Source organism: Pteropus medius, unplaced genomic scaffold, assembly GCF_902729225.1.
Source record: "Pteropus medius unplaced genomic scaffold, Ma_sr-lr_union100, whole genome shotgun sequence".
NCBI lineage: Eukaryota > Metazoa > Chordata > Mammalia > Chiroptera > Pteropodidae > Pteropus > Pteropus medius.
The window spans coordinates 24,509,212-24,529,355 of record NW_024340696.1 but is presented as its reverse complement, the minus strand read 5'-3'; the positions used below and the strand labels follow the sequence as shown (position 1 = coordinate 24,529,355).

The window sequence follows — 20,144 nt, the reverse complement described above, 5'->3', positions numbered from 1 at the left end:
TTATATTTCTCAAATAATTTTGATCTAAGTCATTAAACATTTTTACAGTCTACTACATGCTCTTAAAATTTAACTCCTAAGTATGTGTTCCTTATGTTTATTTATTTACTAAGTCTCCTTTAAGTGCCTAAATTAAAACATCTTTCAGGAGAGGCCACATGATGGGATCCAGCATACAGGCTCAAATGCTGAAGTTCTGTTCTGCCACTAATCACTGTGTGGCCTGGGATAAATTACTTGGCCTCTCTGAGCCTCACATTCTTCATCTGAAAAGTCAAACCATATCTCTCAAAAGGTGGTCCATGGAAGGCCATGGATTGCCACATCAAAATCATGTGGGGAGCTTGTTCAAAATAGCAACACATAGCCCCACCCCCTCATAGTCTGAGTCAGTATGTCTTGGAAACAATCTATGAATCTGCATATTTAGTTACTGTCCCATGTGATCTGAGGTGCCTGAACTACTGTTACGGAGACTAGCTGATTATAGCACTTAGCTACTTTGAAAAGTATGTAGTTATATAATCCTAACAAATTCTAAAATTTCTATAAGTAATTTATTATTACTAATAAGCATAATTCTAAAACTATACTTTTCACATCCTAGAAATTTACCACTTGACAGCATTGGCACTTAAAATTTTCTAACTTCATAGAAAATGGATGGTAAACTTGAATAAATAATGCCGGTGATTCATTAAATATATTCTCAATTCTTCTTGTTTAATTAGATCCTTTTTTTTTTTCTTGCACAGGAAACTACAAAATATTTGTGGCCTAGATCTAAATCAGGAGCCCAGATGAACTTAGAAGATAGTATGGGATTCTTAGTTTTTCAAGATCCATACACACCAAATCTTTAATCACTACAACTCCTCCAGGCTTTCTCTGATTTTGTGAAGACTTAGCCAAACTCTGATGATGGAAAAGCAAAGGACTTAATCGCTTGCTTCGATATCATCTAATGTCGACAGAAAAGTGAACCAGACAGTAGTATAGCCATGGAAAGAAATTCAAGTTTATGGAAGAACCTAATAGATGAACACCCAGTCTGCACAAGCTGGAAGCATGAGGCTGAAGGAGCCATTTATCATCTTGCCAGTATTTTATTTGTAGTAGGTTTCATGGGTGGCAGTGGATTCTTCGGACTCCTTTATGTCTTCAGTTTGCTGGGGTTGGGTTTTCTCTGCTCTGCTGTCTGGGCTTGGGTCGATGTCTGTGCAGCCGACATATTTTCCTGGAATTTTATACTGTTTGTTATCTGCTTCATGCAGTTTGTTCATATTGCATATCAAGTGCGCAGCATAACCTTTGCCCGAGAATTTCAGCTGTTGTACAGCTCCCTTTTCCAGCCTCTGGGGACCTCTTTGCCTGTCTTCAGAACAATTGCTCTCAGCTCTGAAGTGGTTACTTTGGAAAAGGAACATTGTTATGCCATGCAGGGGAAAACTTCCATTGATAAACTCTCTCTGCTTGTTTCAGGAAGGTTTGTACTCTTGGAGCTTGCATGTCTTTCTTCTATAATAGTCCTTAGCTTGTCTTTCCGCTATATTTTTTTATATCAGCATAGCACAGTCCTGGGTGGCATTTAACACCCTGAGGCATGAGAAAGCCCTGGACACGTGACTCATAGGCATACATATTTAGAGTACATGCTATTATTTACCGGAAGCAGGAAATAGTCTAGAGCCATAACAGTTCTTCTTAGAAATCAAATGTATGAACTGGTTTATCTGGATATGCTATGTGTTTTCAAACTAATTACTGAAAGTCAAGAAGAAGATGATGCCAGCTTGAATTAATACAATACTTACGCTGGCATGCGAAGTATTTTAAATAGACTCACATAGGGCATTTTTTAAATAAAGAACACTAAATTTTATAATGATTAACTTTTTAGTAATTTCTAGTAATTGCCCATTTGCTAGAAGTGGAGTGGGTGCACCTCATTTTATATATATACATACAGTTGATCCTTGAACTACACAGGGGTGGGGATGCTGACCTGCGCACAGTCAAAAATCCACCTATAACTTTTGGCTCCCCAGAAACTTTACTAATAGCCTACTGTTGACCAGAAGCCTTACCAATCACTTAAACAGTCAATTAACACATATTTTGCATGTTATATGTATTATATACCATTCTTACGAAAAATTATTCTTACAAAAAAAGAAAAAAGAAAATGCTATTAAGAAAACCGCAAGAAAGAGAAAATGTATTTACGATATTTATTGAAAAAATCCCCATGTAAGTGGACCCACGCAGTTCAAACCTGTGTTGTTCAAAGGTCAACTGTTTTGAAAGCAAAGTTTAGGGAAAGAAAACAATAATGTGATTACGTTTTTAAAAAGGCTAAAAATTTAATTTGCAGAGGTATTTACAGTGGTACTTTATGTTTTTCAGTGTTCTACTTAATTTAAAATCTGGCTGAGTGCACTGAAATTTTTTATTGAAGTGTAATATACACACATACATGAGCACATATCATAAGTATACAGCTTGATGAATTTTCTGGAATTTTGCCCAGTATTCCAGAATCTTAACTGTGTGAGGAATATCAGTAAATGAGTCTTACAGGAGATTTGTCACTTACCGTAATGTATGAATTTAATATTATCCTCTTCGAAGTTTAATAGCCAAAAAGGTCATCAGAGATCTGAACTACTGCTCCCTCCCCTCACCCCTAATTAGGTGCTGGCTTTCTCCTTCCCTCATAAATGTTGTTCTTTGTGTTTGGATAGGATCAGAGTGACAGTTGATGGCGAATTTCTGCATTACATTTTCCCCTTCCAGTTCCTGGATTCTCCTGAATGGGACTCGCTGAGACCCACAGAGGAAGGCATTTTCCAGGTAAGGGGTAACTAGACACACAAGGAACATTGCCTCTTCCAAACAGATAAACAATGTTTATTTAAAAACAGGCAAACAAACAAAACAGCAGTTAATAGGAATAATTTATATTTAACTTTGGAATGTACTTCGCGTGTATGACTTCGCAAAGCCATTCAACTCTTTTACCCTAAAAAAGCAGAAGGGAAATTCACTTAAAATTGGGGCACAAAAAATGCGGCTGATTAATGTCACTTTATAGGTCCAGCAACAAGGAAAAGAATGGGCATTACATATGATAGAAAGGAGTCTATGAGAAATATTTTAAAATTTTCATTCGCTTAATTAACTGTATATATGGGAATTAAAATATAATTAATTGAGATTTGACTGTAAACTAAACACTGCTACTGTGCCAATTTGGAAAAGCAACAAGAACACAAAAAAAATCAGCCTTTATTTCAAAATAAGTGATTTTTAAAATTTAAAATGCTGATGGATTACAGTTGTTTTCTAGTAACAAAATGCTAAACTTACTGTCACTATTCTGCTGCCACATCTGGTAGTTTTGAGAGATAATCATTTCAACAGGCTCTATCTATTATGGTATACTGTTTTCCTATATGTAATGTATGTGTATGTATACATATACAAATTTATATACATGTGCAAAATAGGTAAATAAATTCTATTTTGTACTATGAAACTGGATTAAGGTTAAATGACCACAGTGTTCAAGACTGACTTGGAAATACTTCTCTAACATTAGTTAACTTTATTATTTTTTAGTATCAAATAGCTCTCACTTCAATAAAATGCAAAATATAGATATATGAACTTAAGGAAACATAAATTGGAGAAGGAAACAATGTTGTGATTATTCATGTTATAAATTATATATAGTAATAAATTTTGTAGTTTTCTATTTTTACAATATATTTTGAGTCAGCGGGCTTTTTTAACCTAAAAAAAGCAGAAAGGAAATTCGTTTAAAATTGGGGCACAAAAATTGTGGCAGAACTTTTCTTGCTTCTTAATCTTTGTTAGTATATTGTCTTATTTTTTTAGGTAACCCTCACAGCAGAAACTGATTGTAGATATGTGTCTTGGAGAAGAAAGAAATTATATTTGCTCTTCGCTCAGCATCGTTACATCTCCCGTCTGTTTTCAGTTTTAATTGGCAGTGACATTGCAGATAAACTCTATGCCTTGAATGACAGGGTATATATAGGAAAAAGATACCACTACGATATCCGGTTACCCAACTTCTACCAACTTTCAAGTCCAGAAATGCCCAGATCACCCCTGATAGAACATTTTCGGAATTCCAGACAATATTGTGACAAATGACATCAAAGTCTGAAGTTTTATAATTATAAAAAAGACACTCTTCATCATTCCCCAAATGAAATAGCAAAATAGAGAAAATTGAGCTCACTGATATTTTTATAAATCCAAGTCAGAGGCAAGTTGCCATTGCCAGCTGTTTTATTCATCTCAACTTCTGCATTGTGAATAAATTTTACCAATTTTTCTGTATTTCTTATTGGAATAAATGGGGCGGGGAGGAATAACTATGAGCAGTTTGTTCTTTTTCTGCATCAGAACTGGGAGAATGAAATCTTGCATTCTCAAGTATTTCCTTAGATTTATTCAAATCTTTCGTCTTGCCCTATTGAGTTAGGCGTTGCTTCTCTAGAAGCAGCCAGTAAGTGCTCTCAGCAGGAGAGTGGATTGCTACCATCCACATCAGTGTTTCCAGCATTCACTTTTTGCTACAACCTCTGACGAAAGCAAGATGTACTCTTATGGTGGGAAGCAATTATTTATTTTAAATGTGAAGTTATTTAATCTGACTATAAAGTAGAATAAATGCGAGAGACGATAACATGCCATTCTTGATTATTCTGTTGCTACACATAATTCATCAGCTTAATCTTTACAATAACATATTTGAAAAGAGGCGTTGCATGGAAAACAAAGCTGCATCATAATTACTGAGTAAAAAGAATATCTATGAACAAATAGTAAAAATGTTGCACAGCATTTTAACATCACATGTTCAGCTGAAAAGGCAAGGTGAGTGGTTTGACTGGACAGTGAGGGACTCATAGTGAATGCACCAGCCACCACACAAATACAGACGTCCGCCTTACAGACAGTCCTTCAGCTTTGTAAGGAAGAGGTTAAGAAAGAGACAGATCCTCAGGTAGGTCCAGTCCCTATCTTTGGAAAACTAGTCCTCTGAAGATTAATTACATGCAGGCCATGTTCTTTGGTGGAAAGATAGGTCATCATACATATAACAAATGTGTGTTGAGCACTTGCCATGGCTCCAGGTGCAGACCTGGGCAGTGGGGATACATCAGGATGGAGATCTCACACCTGATAGAGCTTACATTCTGGAGGTGAGAGAGATGGATAATAATAATAATAATAATAATAATAATAAAAATCAGAAAAAAACTCATGTTAGAAAGAGATAGTACCACGGTGAAAGACAAATCAGGGAATGAGGATTTGAAGGGGCATGTTAATTGAATGGGGGTGGTCAAGGAAGCCCTCAGAGAGAAGGTAATGTTTGAACAAAGACTGAAAGAGGCAAAGGAACAATCCACATAGATATATGGGGAAAGAGCAATCTGGGCAGAGAGGAGAGCAGATGAGAAAGCCTTTCGGCCTCAGCAGAAACAGTGGAAGGCCAGCATGGCTAGAGCAGGATGAGTGTTATGGAGTGAAGGCAAAGAGACCATTTGGAACAGATTGGGTGGGGTCTAATAAGTCATGGTAAGGACTTTGACTTTTATTCTGGGAGTGACCAGAAGCCACGGGTGCATTTTAAATAGAAGAATAATGTGATCTGTCCTCTGTTTTAATAGAATCACACAAGTGAACCTGCTGGGAATAGACTGGGGGAAAGGGGGACAAATGGGACTTGGAAGGGTTAAGTGGGATATGCCAACTAGACACCGAAGTAAAGAGATGAGTCTAGAGTTTAAGAGAAAGGTCTAGGTGGGAGATAAAGATTTGAGAATATTTCACAGATGATATTCAAAGCCATGAGACTAAATGAGATGCCCTACAAAGTTAATGTAGATTCAGAAGAAAAATGGTCTAAGGAACTTTCCTTGGGGCGTTCCATTGTTAAGAGAACAGGGAGATGGAGAAAAGTCAGCAAGACATGAGAAGGAGCAGCTAGTGAGGTAGGAAGAAAATCAGGAGCATGCGGTCTTGGAAGCCAAGTGAAGAAAGTGTTTCAAGAAGGGAGCGATGAACTGTCACAAATGTGGCTGACAAGTCAAGTGATAAGAGGTCTGAGAATAAATCATTGGGTAGAGCAGCATGGAAGTCACTGGTGAACTTGACAGGAGCAGTTTTAGTGGAGTAATTGGGGACAAAAATTTGAAGTAGATTGAGGGGAAATGAGAGGCAAGAATTTGGAAGAGCAAGAATAAGTAAGTTTTTCAAAGAGTTTTGATATGAGGAGAAATAAAAATTAACAGTAGCCTGAGCAGGAAGTGAGGTCAAGAGAAAGGATGTTTTTGTTGTTGTTTTGAAGAAAAGAGAAATATGGCATATATGTATCTTGATAAGAATGATCCAGAAAAAAGGGATGAATTGCTGGAGTGATGATCTTGAGCAAGGGAGTGGTGATGGGATCCAGTAACCTTAAACTAGAATATGGACAATTAACAGTAAGGAGAGAGAGCAGAATATATGGGAGGACAGTTGCTGACAAGTGAGCAATGTGGTAGGAACTTATAAAAGTTCTCTCATAATTACTTCTATTTTCTCAGTGACCTAGGAAGCAAAGTCAGCAAGGAGGATGGGGAAAGAAGTATTGGGGTTATGCAAAATACAGTCCTTTTTCTGCATGTTTAGCATCTGCCATAAGTGGGACAATGTGACAAGGTCTGAATCATTAGTCTGGATCAGCTACTGAGCTATTTAAGTTTGGTACGAACTAAATGAATAGTTGGAGGGGTTCTTCCATCTCCCAGACACACATGGCCATCAAGGGCAGCTCTTACAAGCACATACAATGGCAGCTCTCTGCTTGGAGCAGTCGAAGGCCTTCAGTAAGTATTCACTGGCTTGTGAGTAGGCTTTGCAGTGGCTCTCAGGGAAAACTCATTCCTTTGAGTCTTTAAGACTTTGTGGGATTAAATATCAAAATAAAACACCCTAAGTAGAAGTCACACCTTAAGTTAGTACCAGCTAATAATTTAACAGGGGTTAATTATCAGATTGCTTTCTAACCATAATAGTCAACAGAGATCAAAACCACACAAAAATGGGATTTTGATTTTTGGCTCAAATTCTGTGACAGAGGGAGAAGAATTTACATACAAGTTTTCCAGAAATCTACATTTTCAGGATGAGGAGGAAGGAGTGCAAACATCCTAGGATAAAGGATGTGTGACGAGCACCATCCCTAGGTATTAACAGATATGCTATTATACAACACCTTGGTTTGCACCCAGGTTTTCTTCAAAAGAGAAAGAAAATTAAAACCCTGTAGTGACCTCTATGTATCTACTCTGCATGTTTGGTTTGAAATGTCTAGCAAACCACATTTCACCATCTCAAACTACTCTAATCAACCTACATGGAAAGAAGAAACTGTCACCATTGGGGTCAATCAGAGTTCGGTGTCGCCCCAATGGCAGTGGGGAGAGGGATAACGATGGCACAGACATGTAGTTAGCATTTTTCCTCGGTTCCTCCTCAAATAACAGCAGTGAAGAATCACAGGTCATTGAGATTTAATAGTTTTATTAAAAGTATATTTTAGAAAGACGAAGTATGTCCCAAGGAGGCACAATGGGGCCAAAATTGCTACAAAAGGGTAAAAAAGTCAAAAAACGTCACCAAAAAGGGAGGAGAGCCCAGAAGGGCAAAAAAAGGGCCCAGAAGTGGGATAATGTGCCTTCTAATTGGGCCGTGATGAGTGTTCCAAAGGCATTCCTAGGTGATTGGCAAGTGAGGTCATTTTGATTGACACCTGAATGACACTAGGCAATAACTTTGCCTAGAGTGCACATGCTACCCCAGAATTCTACTACCACTGGGGTGTTCTTTGGGCGGTCTCTAGGCTGGGCCCCTATTCCTTTGTTCCCCCTTGTCACTCATTCTGACTAGCTACCTAACAAAACCACTGATATCCTGGAAAAGTACTCCTAAAGTACAATATTGCTGTGCACTTAAAATTTAACATCTATTAAAAATTGGGCTTGTTTTCATCTCAACCTAATTGTTTCCAGCCCTAAATTCCTTTGATTCATTTATTATTGATAAGAATGCAATAAAATGAAGAACTGGTTGTTTTCTTGTGTTAAAAATGCTTTATGGCTTTGTATACAAGATCTGTATATACATAAATAAATGGAGCACCTTGTTTAAAAAGTATTAAGAATTTCAAGATCCAGACAGTAGAACATTAAACCAAATGTGAGGCTTTTGTAAGCCTGGGGCTCTTTGTGACTGTATAGGTCACATGCCCATGAAGCTGGCCCTGGCTAAGAGTTGTCCCTAGGGCTTGAAGAAACTGGGGTGATTGCTGTGTGATTTTTCTGCCCTAAATTTCGTAGTCAGAAAGGACTCTGAGAAGTCGCCTGAGGGGTAAAGAGAGTGGCTTAAAATCACGCATAAATATCTCCACACCAGGCACCAAGGCAAGTTGGAGGTGCCAAGGAGGCTGCAGGCCCCTCTTGCACAACCTTTACTTCGACATTTGGAGGCTTCTTGTTCCCCCAGGGGCTACTCTTTTGAACCTGATCTGACCTCTGTGCAAATATGAGAAGGGAGCAGCATGATTTGTCCTGGATTCTGCACCATCTATGGTCCCGAGATTAATCTACCATAAAGAATAGTCTGATGTTTGCTATGTAAGCACTTACTGGGTGAAGAATTTTCTCTCGTCTTCAACAGAGAAGCAGAACGAAATTTATTTGCTCTCTGCTCATCTGGATAAGCTCTGAGTGTCATACTGTTATATTGCACAGAACCAGAAAAACCGAATTGAGTTGACAGAGCCAGTTACAAAGTGAAATCCCTCAACTAAGCTGACAAGAGCCACAGAAAAACATACTAGGCAGACAGTACATATTATTATAAGAGCAACACGTTATACAACATTATGTACTTCAGACTCCTGGTTTGACCAAGGGCATAAATATATATGTGGCATTTGACTCTACATTTTTCCCCTCCACCTCTTTTAATTCTCCTCCCTCCTTCCACCCCTGACCTATGGATGTTGCTGTTTCCCCTTAAGAACTGGATCTCTGAAGGTGGGGCATCTCTTCCCACAGGCTTGCTGCGAGCATCCGGGGCCTGGTCAGTGGCTCCACCTGGGGCCTGGTTGGTCCGTGGCTCCAGTTGGGGTGTGAACCCAGGACCTTCTTGCTTGTAAAGCAAATGTGCTAACCACTACACTATGGAGTCACCCCTCGACTCTACTTTCTGAGTTGCATGTTCCACTATATTGCACATGATTATAGAAGAAATTAACCTTCAGAAATGGTGTTCCCAAATTAATGTTTTTTAGTAAAAGAGTTTTTATAGAAATTAGAGAAATCAATGGGCCCAATTAATTCCATTATTTTCTTCATTCTACTAAAATTTAATACGGACATATCAATAAAACATACAAATAAAATATTGGTATTACATAGACTTATTATAATAAAATACAAGTTTAATTTGATAGAACTGTGTATTACTTTAAGGCCAAAACTCTTACAATAATAGAAAGGTGTGGCAAGATTGAAATATTAGTTACTTTAGCTCTTAGTCATCTTATCATGAGTATTACCATTATTTTAATGCTGGATTGTACATTTGCATATATCAGCATGATTTGAAAATAATTCGAAGTTTTATTATTTTGCTAAATTTGACTAGTTTTAAAAACTGGTAGCTATTAAAGGTTGACAGGAAACTTTCTTTTTCCCCTTAAGAACTGATAATTTGTGTACCAAATTATCATTTTTCCCTTTATTTCAATTCAAGCTTTGGTAATCTAAATAAATGTAATTTTATTTTATTTATAGGATACCAATAATACTTGTTTTTACATAATTTTATAGTAGGATTTTAGCTCTACTTGATATAATAGCAGATGTTTTGAGTCATCTAACTTCAGATTACTACTCTTATTAAATATAACATTATTGCCCAAATTATATAATTCCAAAACAATATACTTCACGTATTTAATACTTTATAGTTTACAAAGCATGTGCCTATACATGATTTAATCTGCTTGTTCCTTGGAAGAATTCCATTTCATGGATAAAGTCTAAAGAGGTTGAATCACAGTAAATGGTGACACCCAACTTAAGCCACTTCTTCCAAATTAGTGTCCTTGCATTTTTCACGCTACACTGATCAAGGTGTTCCTAAGTGACTTGAAGAGAACTAAAATGTCCCCAATCTCAAATGAAAGAAAACTCAAAGCCAAAAAGCTATTACACTTCTACTGATTTTGTTAGTCTAGTACAAGGAACATTATCCAAAAATGAACCTTTCTTCCAAATCATCAGCGATTAGCTTGAGCTCAAATGTGGTTTACAAGTAAAATGTGTAATTAAATGTAATGCTAATAAAATGGCTATAAGTTTATATAATGAAAGAGCATTGCCAAGCTTCTTTAATGCAGTTTAAGTAGGCTCTTCAAATTTTGGATCTGTCCAATTTCATTTCAGATATTTCAGATATGGATCATTTGAGATCTTTCCAGAAATTTTACTGAGAATCTTTCCTTTTCTCAGGCCACCGAACTTTATGTGTCACCTCCCCGACTTATAGGTAAATTAATTCAGTGCCCCTTGTAGTGCTGTTTCTCTCCTTCTTTAAAGACAGAATAATATTTTAGGTACAGTGAAACTTTGTAACTGAAGCTTTTTCAAATAGTAGCAAGTAAGGTCTCTAAGATAGAGATGATATTTTTCTTGTATATAAGTGAGGGCTTCTGAAGAACAGGGTATTACTGCGGGATATAAATTGGTTAATTTGAGATAAAAGTTTAGCCAGTGCACCAGCATCATATCTATTTTTTCTGAGAAAAGGATTTCTCCTACTAGTCTACATCTCGTTCACTGTTTGAGAACAGTGCCTGACACAAGGTAGTTGCTTTGTAAATATTTGTCAAGTAAAAGGAAAGTAATTGCATTTGTTCTTAAATCTGTATCTGAATTTTAACACTGAATCCCCCTCCCAATTTGGCTTCAATGATGCAATACCATTGGCAGTATTATCATGAAATAAAATGTCAGACCTGTAAAATGTCATTTTTTTCCTGTGTGATGCAGAACTATCATTCCTTAACTGATGTTCAAAGCCACATTTTTCTTCCTGATGTTGCTGAAGTGAATTTGAGCACACTTGTTTAGAATGCACAGTTATCAGTTTTCAGGTTCCAAAATCACTCTTTAGTTTGGAAATCTGCAAGATGATTTAGCTTAGACTGGTTTTCATATTTCCTTTTTCTCAAAAATTTATACTTTAGGAGCTCCTCTCACTTCGCCTAAAGCCAGTCTCCATACTTCTATTTTGCTGTGCAAAAATCACCCCTGGCCTAGTGCCTGGTACATAGCAAATCTCCTTAAATTATTTTTTGAAAAAAATGAATAAAATGTGCAACTGGTATCAATTGAGGAGATACTCATCAGATACATACAAAATGCATCTTTCTTTAACCTGCCATTGATCTCACTCTTTCACACCCTCTTCCCAGTAATGTCAGAAAACACTTGATTCTAGAACTTAAAAGTAGTTTCTTTCCATTTTAAACGGTCATTCAAAATGAATCCCTCAGTCTTTCTTTTTGTGTTTCTCTCCTTGCTCCAGGGGGCAAGTTTACAAAGCTTTACGGCAGAGCAGGAGAGGTGCTTTGACCTCTGTCCTCTGAGTTCTCCCTTTATCCACTGCAATGTTGCTTGGCCACTTGGTCTCTGGGCATCTAAGCTGATGGCCCTAGAGTATGGCTGGTTCTATCTTTGCCTCTGACAGTGAGGTCTCTGCATTATTCCCGCACTGCTGCAGCCTGACACCAGGCAGTTCCCACTCACTGTTTCTAAATGAATAAATCAATGCATCTCAGGGTTAAACCATCAACTCTTCTTATTCCTTCCTAACTTATCTTTTACAACGTTTTCTTGTTTCATTATTAATATCAGTTAGAGGGGAAGAGAGAGGAGAGGCAGATGGTGATGGGGAGTATCAGAGGAGCAGGGGAGTAGAGTGTCACTATTATGGTAGAGAGGTCACCATAATTCTAATAAAGTGATGTTTAATCTAGTAGAATATTAAGTGTAACTTTGTTTTTATTTATTCCTTCCTTTAAAAAGATAGTATGACTATACTATAAACAAGTTGGAAAAATAAAAAAAAATAATTCCACTGTTCTAACCCAATTTCTATTAACATGTGGTATATACTTCTTCTGTACTTTCCCCATTCATAATAATTTAAATTGTAAAACACGATAAAAAAATATTTACTATTTATCTATTTAAGAATAATACTTGAAAGCAAATGCACTCAATTATTCCGTCAATTATTACTTACTGAGTTTCAAATATATGCAAATCACGTGCTAGAGCTATGGAAGATAAATCAGACACAGTTCCTACCATCCAGAAACTTATGACTAAGAGGAAGAACTAAGACTTGTACATAAATATATAAAAGGTGGCAAGTGATAAAAGCTATAATAGAGATAAAAACTAACTGCTCTGATAGTTCTGTAACATCACTTTAAAACACTTGCCAACAAATTAAATCATTAATAAAGTAAGTAGGAAATGCCAAGGCATTTTAATGGTTTCATCATATAGCATCTTATAATGGTCATTAAGAGTAATATTTTCCGCTAGACTTTTTTCTATTCAACTACAATTTTCTAGGTATTAGAAGTTTTATTTATTCATTAAACAGTTATATGAAATCATCTGCAAGATTTCTTGACTCGCACTGGAACTCTCTGTTGCTTATAGATGCCATTTTCTGAGCTTATAATAAATTCATTACACTTCTTTTCAAATAACTTAAAGTGGTATAGTTGATGTAAAAAATATGAAGAAATCCCTACACTGGGCAATAAAACTGCATAAGAATAGTTTTGCGTATGGCATATAAACCAAAATGGTGTCCCGTTGGAAAATTTGTACCCAAGGTATTCTATTCTTCCAACACTCTACAAAGAGACTTGATGACTATAAAACCCATATCTTTTCAAAACTCAACCTTTTTTCTCCTGTGAAAGACTATGAGGGTCTCTGTAGTTTTCAAATCCAATATCATAATTGTTTTGTGTGGTTCTAAATTGTCCTTAATATACTTAATCTTAGACTAAAGAAATGTTCCATCTTGTTTACTATTTTTTTAATGCCTAAAGATAAAACTGCTGGTATATGGCTCATAAATATTCTATTAGGGTTTATATATGCATTAAACTAGCATGGTATCTTATTTTCATAAATTTATTACAATAACTTAAGTAGTAGTAATAATAAAAATTACCGTTTAAATAATTCTCTTCTCCTGGGAACTCTGAGTGCTTTTACACATCAATTAATGCTAAATGGCAGCGTTATTATTCCCAACTTTTTTTATTATTCAATTTTATAGTGTGTTGCTTAGGGTTTTTGCTTTTAGTTGATGTCAATTACCAGGTTGGCCATTATCAGACCTCACATTTGCCTCCAAAACCAGCCCTTTTTGAGAATTAATTATATATCAGAATGATATTGCTTAGAAACTCTATGATCAAAAGTTCTTCTCTCACCAGATACAGATTAAGTCATTCCATGGCTTTGCTTTCAATTAAAATCATATCTATACCATCGGATTGCATGTTATTAAGAACTGCCAAAAGTTATTTTTCTATTATTAACAACTTTCCAACCACCAGATACCTCATATAAAGAAATTATTTACACACTTAAAAAACAGTACCTTTAAAAGTGTCATCCTCGGGTTGTTGCATTTCTCTTCTCTTAAAGCAGAAGTGCTTAACTTGGGATTCATAGATAGGCTTCAAGGGTCTGGGAATTTTGAGAAAGAACAAAACTCAAGAGAGGTCATCACAGTGGTTGGTGCCAGACTTCTGAACCTGCTTGGCATGGGGGAGGTGAGGGATCTACCTGGACCCTGGATCCAGTTTTGTTTTGTGGATCCAACCTGAGCTCCATCTTTGAGGCTTTGGGGTTGATTGTGAATTCAGAGCTACTACTCTGATCCTCTTTCCACACATTAAAAAAAAATGATTCTGTTACTTATAATATTCTGAGTTACTTATAATAAATTAAATTTCTTCTCTTTGAAATAACTTTCCAAAAAGTTAGGACATCTTATTAAATGCTTCATCTATGGCCTTCATTTGTTACTGTCAATATTTAAAAACAACAATTCACAAATTCAACTCTTCCGTTTTAGAAGAAAATCTATACGTGGAAGAATACACAAAGCAAATATCAGGCCTCTAGTTTTGGACATTATAGTCACTATACACGCATTTCTGCCAACCCCAAGATGATGAATTACTGTAACTTAGCTCTGCCAAGTGCCCAGTTTCTAGAATCTATACTACTGCATATTTCATGAGTTTGCTTTTGAAGTCTATATCTCATTTCTGGCTACTCCAAGGAAATCCCAGACCATTGGAAATTTTAACATGTGCCAAAGTCTTGCAATTTTAACAAATTTTATTTGAAACATTGGTCTTGTGCATGTTATATTCCATCTATTTAAAACAAACAAATACATAGAAAACGAAACTACATCGTAGTTATTTTATGTGTTTATATAATATTTTAACTATTTTATCTGATTAGGGAATTTTGATGACTGAAATTCTAATAACTTTTATTGATTGTGTACCATGTGCAGAGCACTAGAAGGGGGATAGAAGAGATGTACAATTAAGTTACCAAAAGCTGAATGCCAAGCGTTTCTAAAAACATAGTCCCTAAAGGACGAAATAATCCTATCAACTACGAATTATTTTCCCAGTTTAACATACAAGTAATTGAGGCTCAGAAAGGCTTGATAAAAATTTAACTTTCTGAGCTTATTAAATATAAAACCATGGTACAAACTCAGCTGATAATTCCAAAGCCCCCATTCTTTTGACTTCCTACATAATTCACTGCCCTCTTAATGTTCCAGGTCACTTTTTTACATTTTAGTTGTATTTTGTTTCTTTTAAGAGTTGTTGAATGAACCCTTTGGTAAGAGATCTTTGTTCAATGAATCAAATTTAATTCAACTTTTTAAAGAAATCTTTTCCCCGAATTTAGTATTAGAACTAGTTAGACATTGTTTCAAACATTTTTCAGACTGTGGGCCTGGGGATATAACAATAACATAAAAGATTACACCCCTTTGCTTTGAGATGTTGTTTCTTGTTTTTTATTTAGCCAAGATACAAAACACCTGTTCAGTGCATAACCTGTTTGCTTATTTTGAATAAATTAACCGAGTCGGTTTAAAAAGTGAAAAACGCCTATTAGAATGGCTAAAATTCCCAAAACTGGTAATACCAAATGCTAGCAAGAATGTGGAGCAACAGGAACTCTCATTCACTGATGGTGAGATTGGAAAATGGTATAGCTATTATGGAAAATAGTTTGACAATTTCTTAAAAGGTTAACATAGTTTTACCATACTATCCAGCAATTGTGCTCCTTGGTATTTACTCGAGTTGAAAATATGTCCACACAAAAACCTGCACAGAACTGTTTATAGCAGCTTCATTCATAACTGCCGAAAACTGGAAGAAACCAAGATGTTCTTTAAAAATGGTGAATGGGTAAACTATAGTACCTCCATACTCTGAAAAATTATTCAGTGATTTAAAAAATGAGCTATCAAGACACAAAAAGACATAGAGTAACCTTAAGTGCATATCGCTTAGTGAAAGAAGCCAATCTGAAAAGTCAATAGTCTATATGATGCCAACCATGTGACATTTTGGAAAAGGCAAAACTATGGATACAGCAAAAAAAAAAAAAAAAAAAAAAAAATCAGTGCTTGCCAGGGGTTAGGGAGAGGAGGAGGAAGAGCAATGAATAAATAGAGCACAGGATTTTTAGGGCAGCGACACCATCAGGTATGATACTATAATGGTGGCTACGTGTCATTACCAAAGGAAAACTGTTTCCTCTACTCATAACACTTCAGACATCAAATATGTGGGGGTTTTCCCCACACCAACTAGGTCTCTAGCTCTCCACAACAAAATGGGTTTCCTACAATTCCATTCTGACACTAACTACCCAGAGTTAGTGCAGACTCCACAGGTAAAGGGCTCATTTCCATGTCTGACTTAGCTATAAATTGATGTTCCCTCAACCTTGTCCTCAGGTTTAATAATTTTCTATAACAACTCATACAGAACTCATGGAAACACATTTACTGATTATATTATAAAAGGTATAATAAAGGATACAAATGAACAGCCAGATGAAGAGGTACATAGGACACCGTCCAGAAGGTTCCTGAGTACAGGAGTATCTGTCCCTGTGGAGTTGGGGTGGACTGCCTTCCCAGCACATAGATGTGTTTACAAACCTGGAAACTCTCCGAACCCCTCAGTTTAGGGATTTTTATGGAGGCTTTGTCACACGGGTATGATCAGTTATTAATTCAATCTCCAGAGAACAAAGAGTGTGGCTGAGAGTGCCAAGCTTCTTATCATGCATGGCTTAGCCTTTCTGCCTCTCAGGACCCATCCTGAAGCTACCTGGGATCCCACCCAGAATCATCTCATTAGAACAAATACACTCCCATCACCCAGCAAATTCCAAGGGATTTAGGAGCTCTGTGTAAGATGTTCTCATCATCCCATCACTTGGGAATTACAAAAGTTTTAGGAGCACTGTGACAGCAATTGGAAGACACAGACTAAATATTAGAACAAAGGATGCTCAAACCACCTCTATCATCCAGGAAATTACACGGATTTCAGGAACTCTGTGTCAGGAACTAGAAGAAGAAACCAAATATATATTTCTTATTATGTCATATGTAGGTGAATACATGACATCATACATTTGGCAAAACCCACAGGACTGTACAACATAAAGATGAACTCTAATGTAAACTCTTCTTAAAAAGTTCTATCAATATTTATTCTCCAATTGTGACAATGTATCACACTAATGCAAGATGTTAATAAGAGGGGAAATTGAACAGCTGAGAAAGAGAATTTTCTATACTATTTGCTTGATCATCTATAAACCTAAAACTGCTCTAACAAAAAAAGTCTATTAATTTTTTTAAAAGGAAAAAATTTAAAATAATCAGTGAGGTTGGCTGTCAAACTGGTCAATGAAATAATGTAACATTTAATGAGAGGAACTTAGGTACGAAAAGAATCTAATTAAATCATTGTTTAATAATCCATGTTTGACTAGAACTGTCTGCTATGAGACCGTATCAAAAGAAGCTATGGTCTTTCTGTGAGTAGGAGTAACAGTTGAAAGAAGGTCTACCTTGATGTAAACCATAGGCAGTGTAAATAAGAAAGATAAAGCTACATAGTTTTAAAACCAATGACTCCCTCGGGTCTTGTTTTATTTTCACAAAACTTATTCTATCTGAACTTTGAAATCTCATCAAAGTTTTGTCCAAAAGCAGACTTGGATGCCCACAGAAAAATAGAGGTAGAAATAATTGTTTATGGCAAGCTAAGCTGTACTAGTCAGTTTTTGCAGAGGAGACATGCTTCCCTATAATTTGTTATTTATGCCGTGTATCCTTTTCATTATATACATCTGTGCAAGTTACCTCCTTGCATCATATTAGTTTTCAAATAGTGCTCCAAATCTTCAATCTGATCTTTCCATAACCAGCAGGAGGAGACCAAGCAGCCTAAGTCATTCCCCAAACCAACTTTCTGTGCTTAGAATTATTATTTTGAATTTTATAGAGCTAGTATTCATATGTCAGTGATAAGGAATTTAAATATAAAATAATGTTTTTAATTCTTGAATTGGTTATAGTGAAGGATTTAGATTTAGGTTTAGTTCAGTCTCCTCTTTCCATGGAACATAGACTCAGAGAAAACACAGGCTCTATCACAGGCCAAGACTCAAGTCTCATGATACTGAATCCAGTGCTCTTTTGTAAAAGTATGCAATCTTTATACGACCTAAATGCCTTACAGGTATCCTATCCTGCTAGGTAAGGAGTGAACATGTCTTGTAACAGCTGACTCTATAACCATACCTCTGGAGTCTGGCTTTCCTGTCAGTAAAGTATATTACACTATTGTAAAGTAGCATGCATAATTATTGTAGAACATTTAGCAAGAGAAGAAGGAGGGGAACCAGGAAGCATTGGAAGAAGAGCGAGAGAGGAAGGAAGGAAGAAAAAAGGAAGGGTGGGATGGAAAGAAGGAGGAAGAAAAAAAAAGAAAAATCATTTACGATCTCATCACTCAGAGGTAAGGAAGATAAAAAAGCATTTTAGTGCTTATCATCTTGGATGATTTGTAATATTCTATACACTCTTGTAACTCACCTTTTTCTATCTAACATCTTTCCATGGGAGACAGTGTAGCTAGAGTTAGAAGGAGGCAGAAACTGTGTAGCTAGTAGACAAGAGTCCAAGTTCTGGAACTAGACTTCCTGGTTCATATCCTGGCTCAGCTTCTCACTAGTTGTGTGACCCTGAGCAGGTTACTCAACCTCTCATCTCAGATTCCCATCTATAAAATGGAGATAAACATAGTAACTGCTTCTTCATAGGTCCACTGTGAAGATTCAGTGGCCTGATAAATCTAAACCACTTAAAACAGTGACTGGCACAAAGTATACTCCATATCAGGGGCAGTAAACTTTTTTCAGTAAAGAACCAGACAGTAAACATTTAAGGCTTTGCAAGGTCATATGGTTTCTTTGGCAACTCCTGTATGCTGTCTTTGTAGCACAGAAGCGGTGATAAATGAATGAGGTGGCTGGGTTCCAATAAAACTTTATGGACACTGAATTTGAATTTCATATAATTTTCATGTCATGAAATACTACTTTTCTTTTGATTATTTCGACCATTAAAAGATGCAAAAACAATTTTAGTTCAAGGGCTATACAAAACTGGGCAGTGCACTTGACCTTTGGGCCATAGTTTGCTAACCTCTATTCTCTATAATTAATAGACATTATCATGTCTCTATTATCTTTCTATAAATTATTTTTAATTGTTGCTTAGAACAAGATTGGATGTCCTATAATCAGTCTCCTATGGTTAGAATTTAGGTTATTTCTAGGATTCATTATTATAAGTCACCCTCTAATGAATATCCACGCAAAATCTTTGCATGCATTTATTATTATATCTACATCTTAAAATATATTTAGTGGTAGCTACCAAAATGTCAGGTAGACATCTAGAAAGAAACAGATTCTGAATAAGTGGCTTTGAAAACTAATCTTGTATAGTTAGAGGAGCTTTTCAAACATGTTAGAGGAGCTTTATAATTTCAAACATGTTAGAGGAGCTTTATAAGTATAACATATATTCACATATAATAGAATTTGCTATGTACTATGTACCATTCTAAGCCATACACACACAAGTGTGTATGTGTGTGTGTGTGTGTGTAAAATAATTTAGTCCTCAAAACAATCTTTCGAGGTACAGGTGCAATTAGCAGCAGCAGCAGCAGTCCCACAGTACAAAAGAGGAAAATGAGGCATAGAAAAGCTAAGTAACTCCCTCAAGGTTACACAGCTTGCTAGTAGCAGAGACAGGATTCAAAACTGGTCCGCCCAACACTACATGGTCTTGAACACAATGCCGCACTGCCACCCAACTGGTGAGATATGGCAAGTAAGCACTTCCGGTTACTCACTTTATAATGTACCTGTGGTCCTTTTTATATTTAGATCATGCTTGGCATGAATAAGCGACCTCAGATTCTAATAATAAGCACAAATTCTACCTCACAATGGGACACTTTGGGTGGAAACTGAATGCCCAGCTAATCTCCTTTTTTTGTCCTCTAATCCCTCCCCTCACTCCAACTCTTCATTATTTTGCCCTGTATTTCTTACCCAAAATAGTCGTCTTCTATAAACAGTAAAGATTGATTGGAGCATACTTTCATATCTTGTTTACCAATTTATGGTCCCAAACCTACCAAATTTACATGGCAAATACGGCGGAGTTACCTTACAGTAGAGGGCCCTGCACCGCCATAGGAACGCAAATTCCGGATAAATACTCTCCTTCTTTGAAAACGAAACAGTGTCTCGTGTCAAAAGTCTCTCCCGCGTGGCCCCCGCAGCATCAGGGCGGGCTTG

General features: G+C 36.4%; 1 protein-coding gene and 1 long non-coding RNA gene across 3 annotated transcripts in view; one reads left to right on the top strand and one right to left on the bottom strand.

Moving 5' to 3' along the window:
* Nucleotides 1–4,720, top strand: part of POPDC3 (popeye domain cAMP effector 3) — a 16,290-nt gene extending 11,570 nt beyond the window's left edge. The window contains exons 2-4 of the mRNA XM_039869532.1: nucleotides 756–1,486; nucleotides 2,745–2,853; nucleotides 3,901–4,720. Coding sequence (XP_039725466.1) covers nucleotides 1,002–1,486; nucleotides 2,745–2,853; nucleotides 3,901–4,182 — 876 coding nt within the window. The 5' untranslated portion in view covers nucleotides 756–1,001 and the 3' untranslated portion in view covers nucleotides 4,183–4,720. The remainder of the gene's footprint in view (nucleotides 1–755; nucleotides 1,487–2,744; nucleotides 2,854–3,900) is intronic.
* On the bottom strand, nucleotides 3,777–20,144 carry LOC120607820 (uncharacterized). Of its 2 annotated transcripts, XR_005654243.1 has the most exons (4): nucleotides 20,013–20,144; nucleotides 16,776–16,824; nucleotides 13,795–13,883; nucleotides 3,777–3,795 (listed from the first exon to the last, which is right to left on the bottom strand). It is a non-coding gene; the product is annotated as an uncharacterized LOC120607820 (long non-coding RNA). The 2 variants fall into 2 exon arrangements; XR_005654241.1 differs by lacking the exon at nucleotides 3,777–3,795 and having other exon boundaries at nucleotides 9,601–13,883.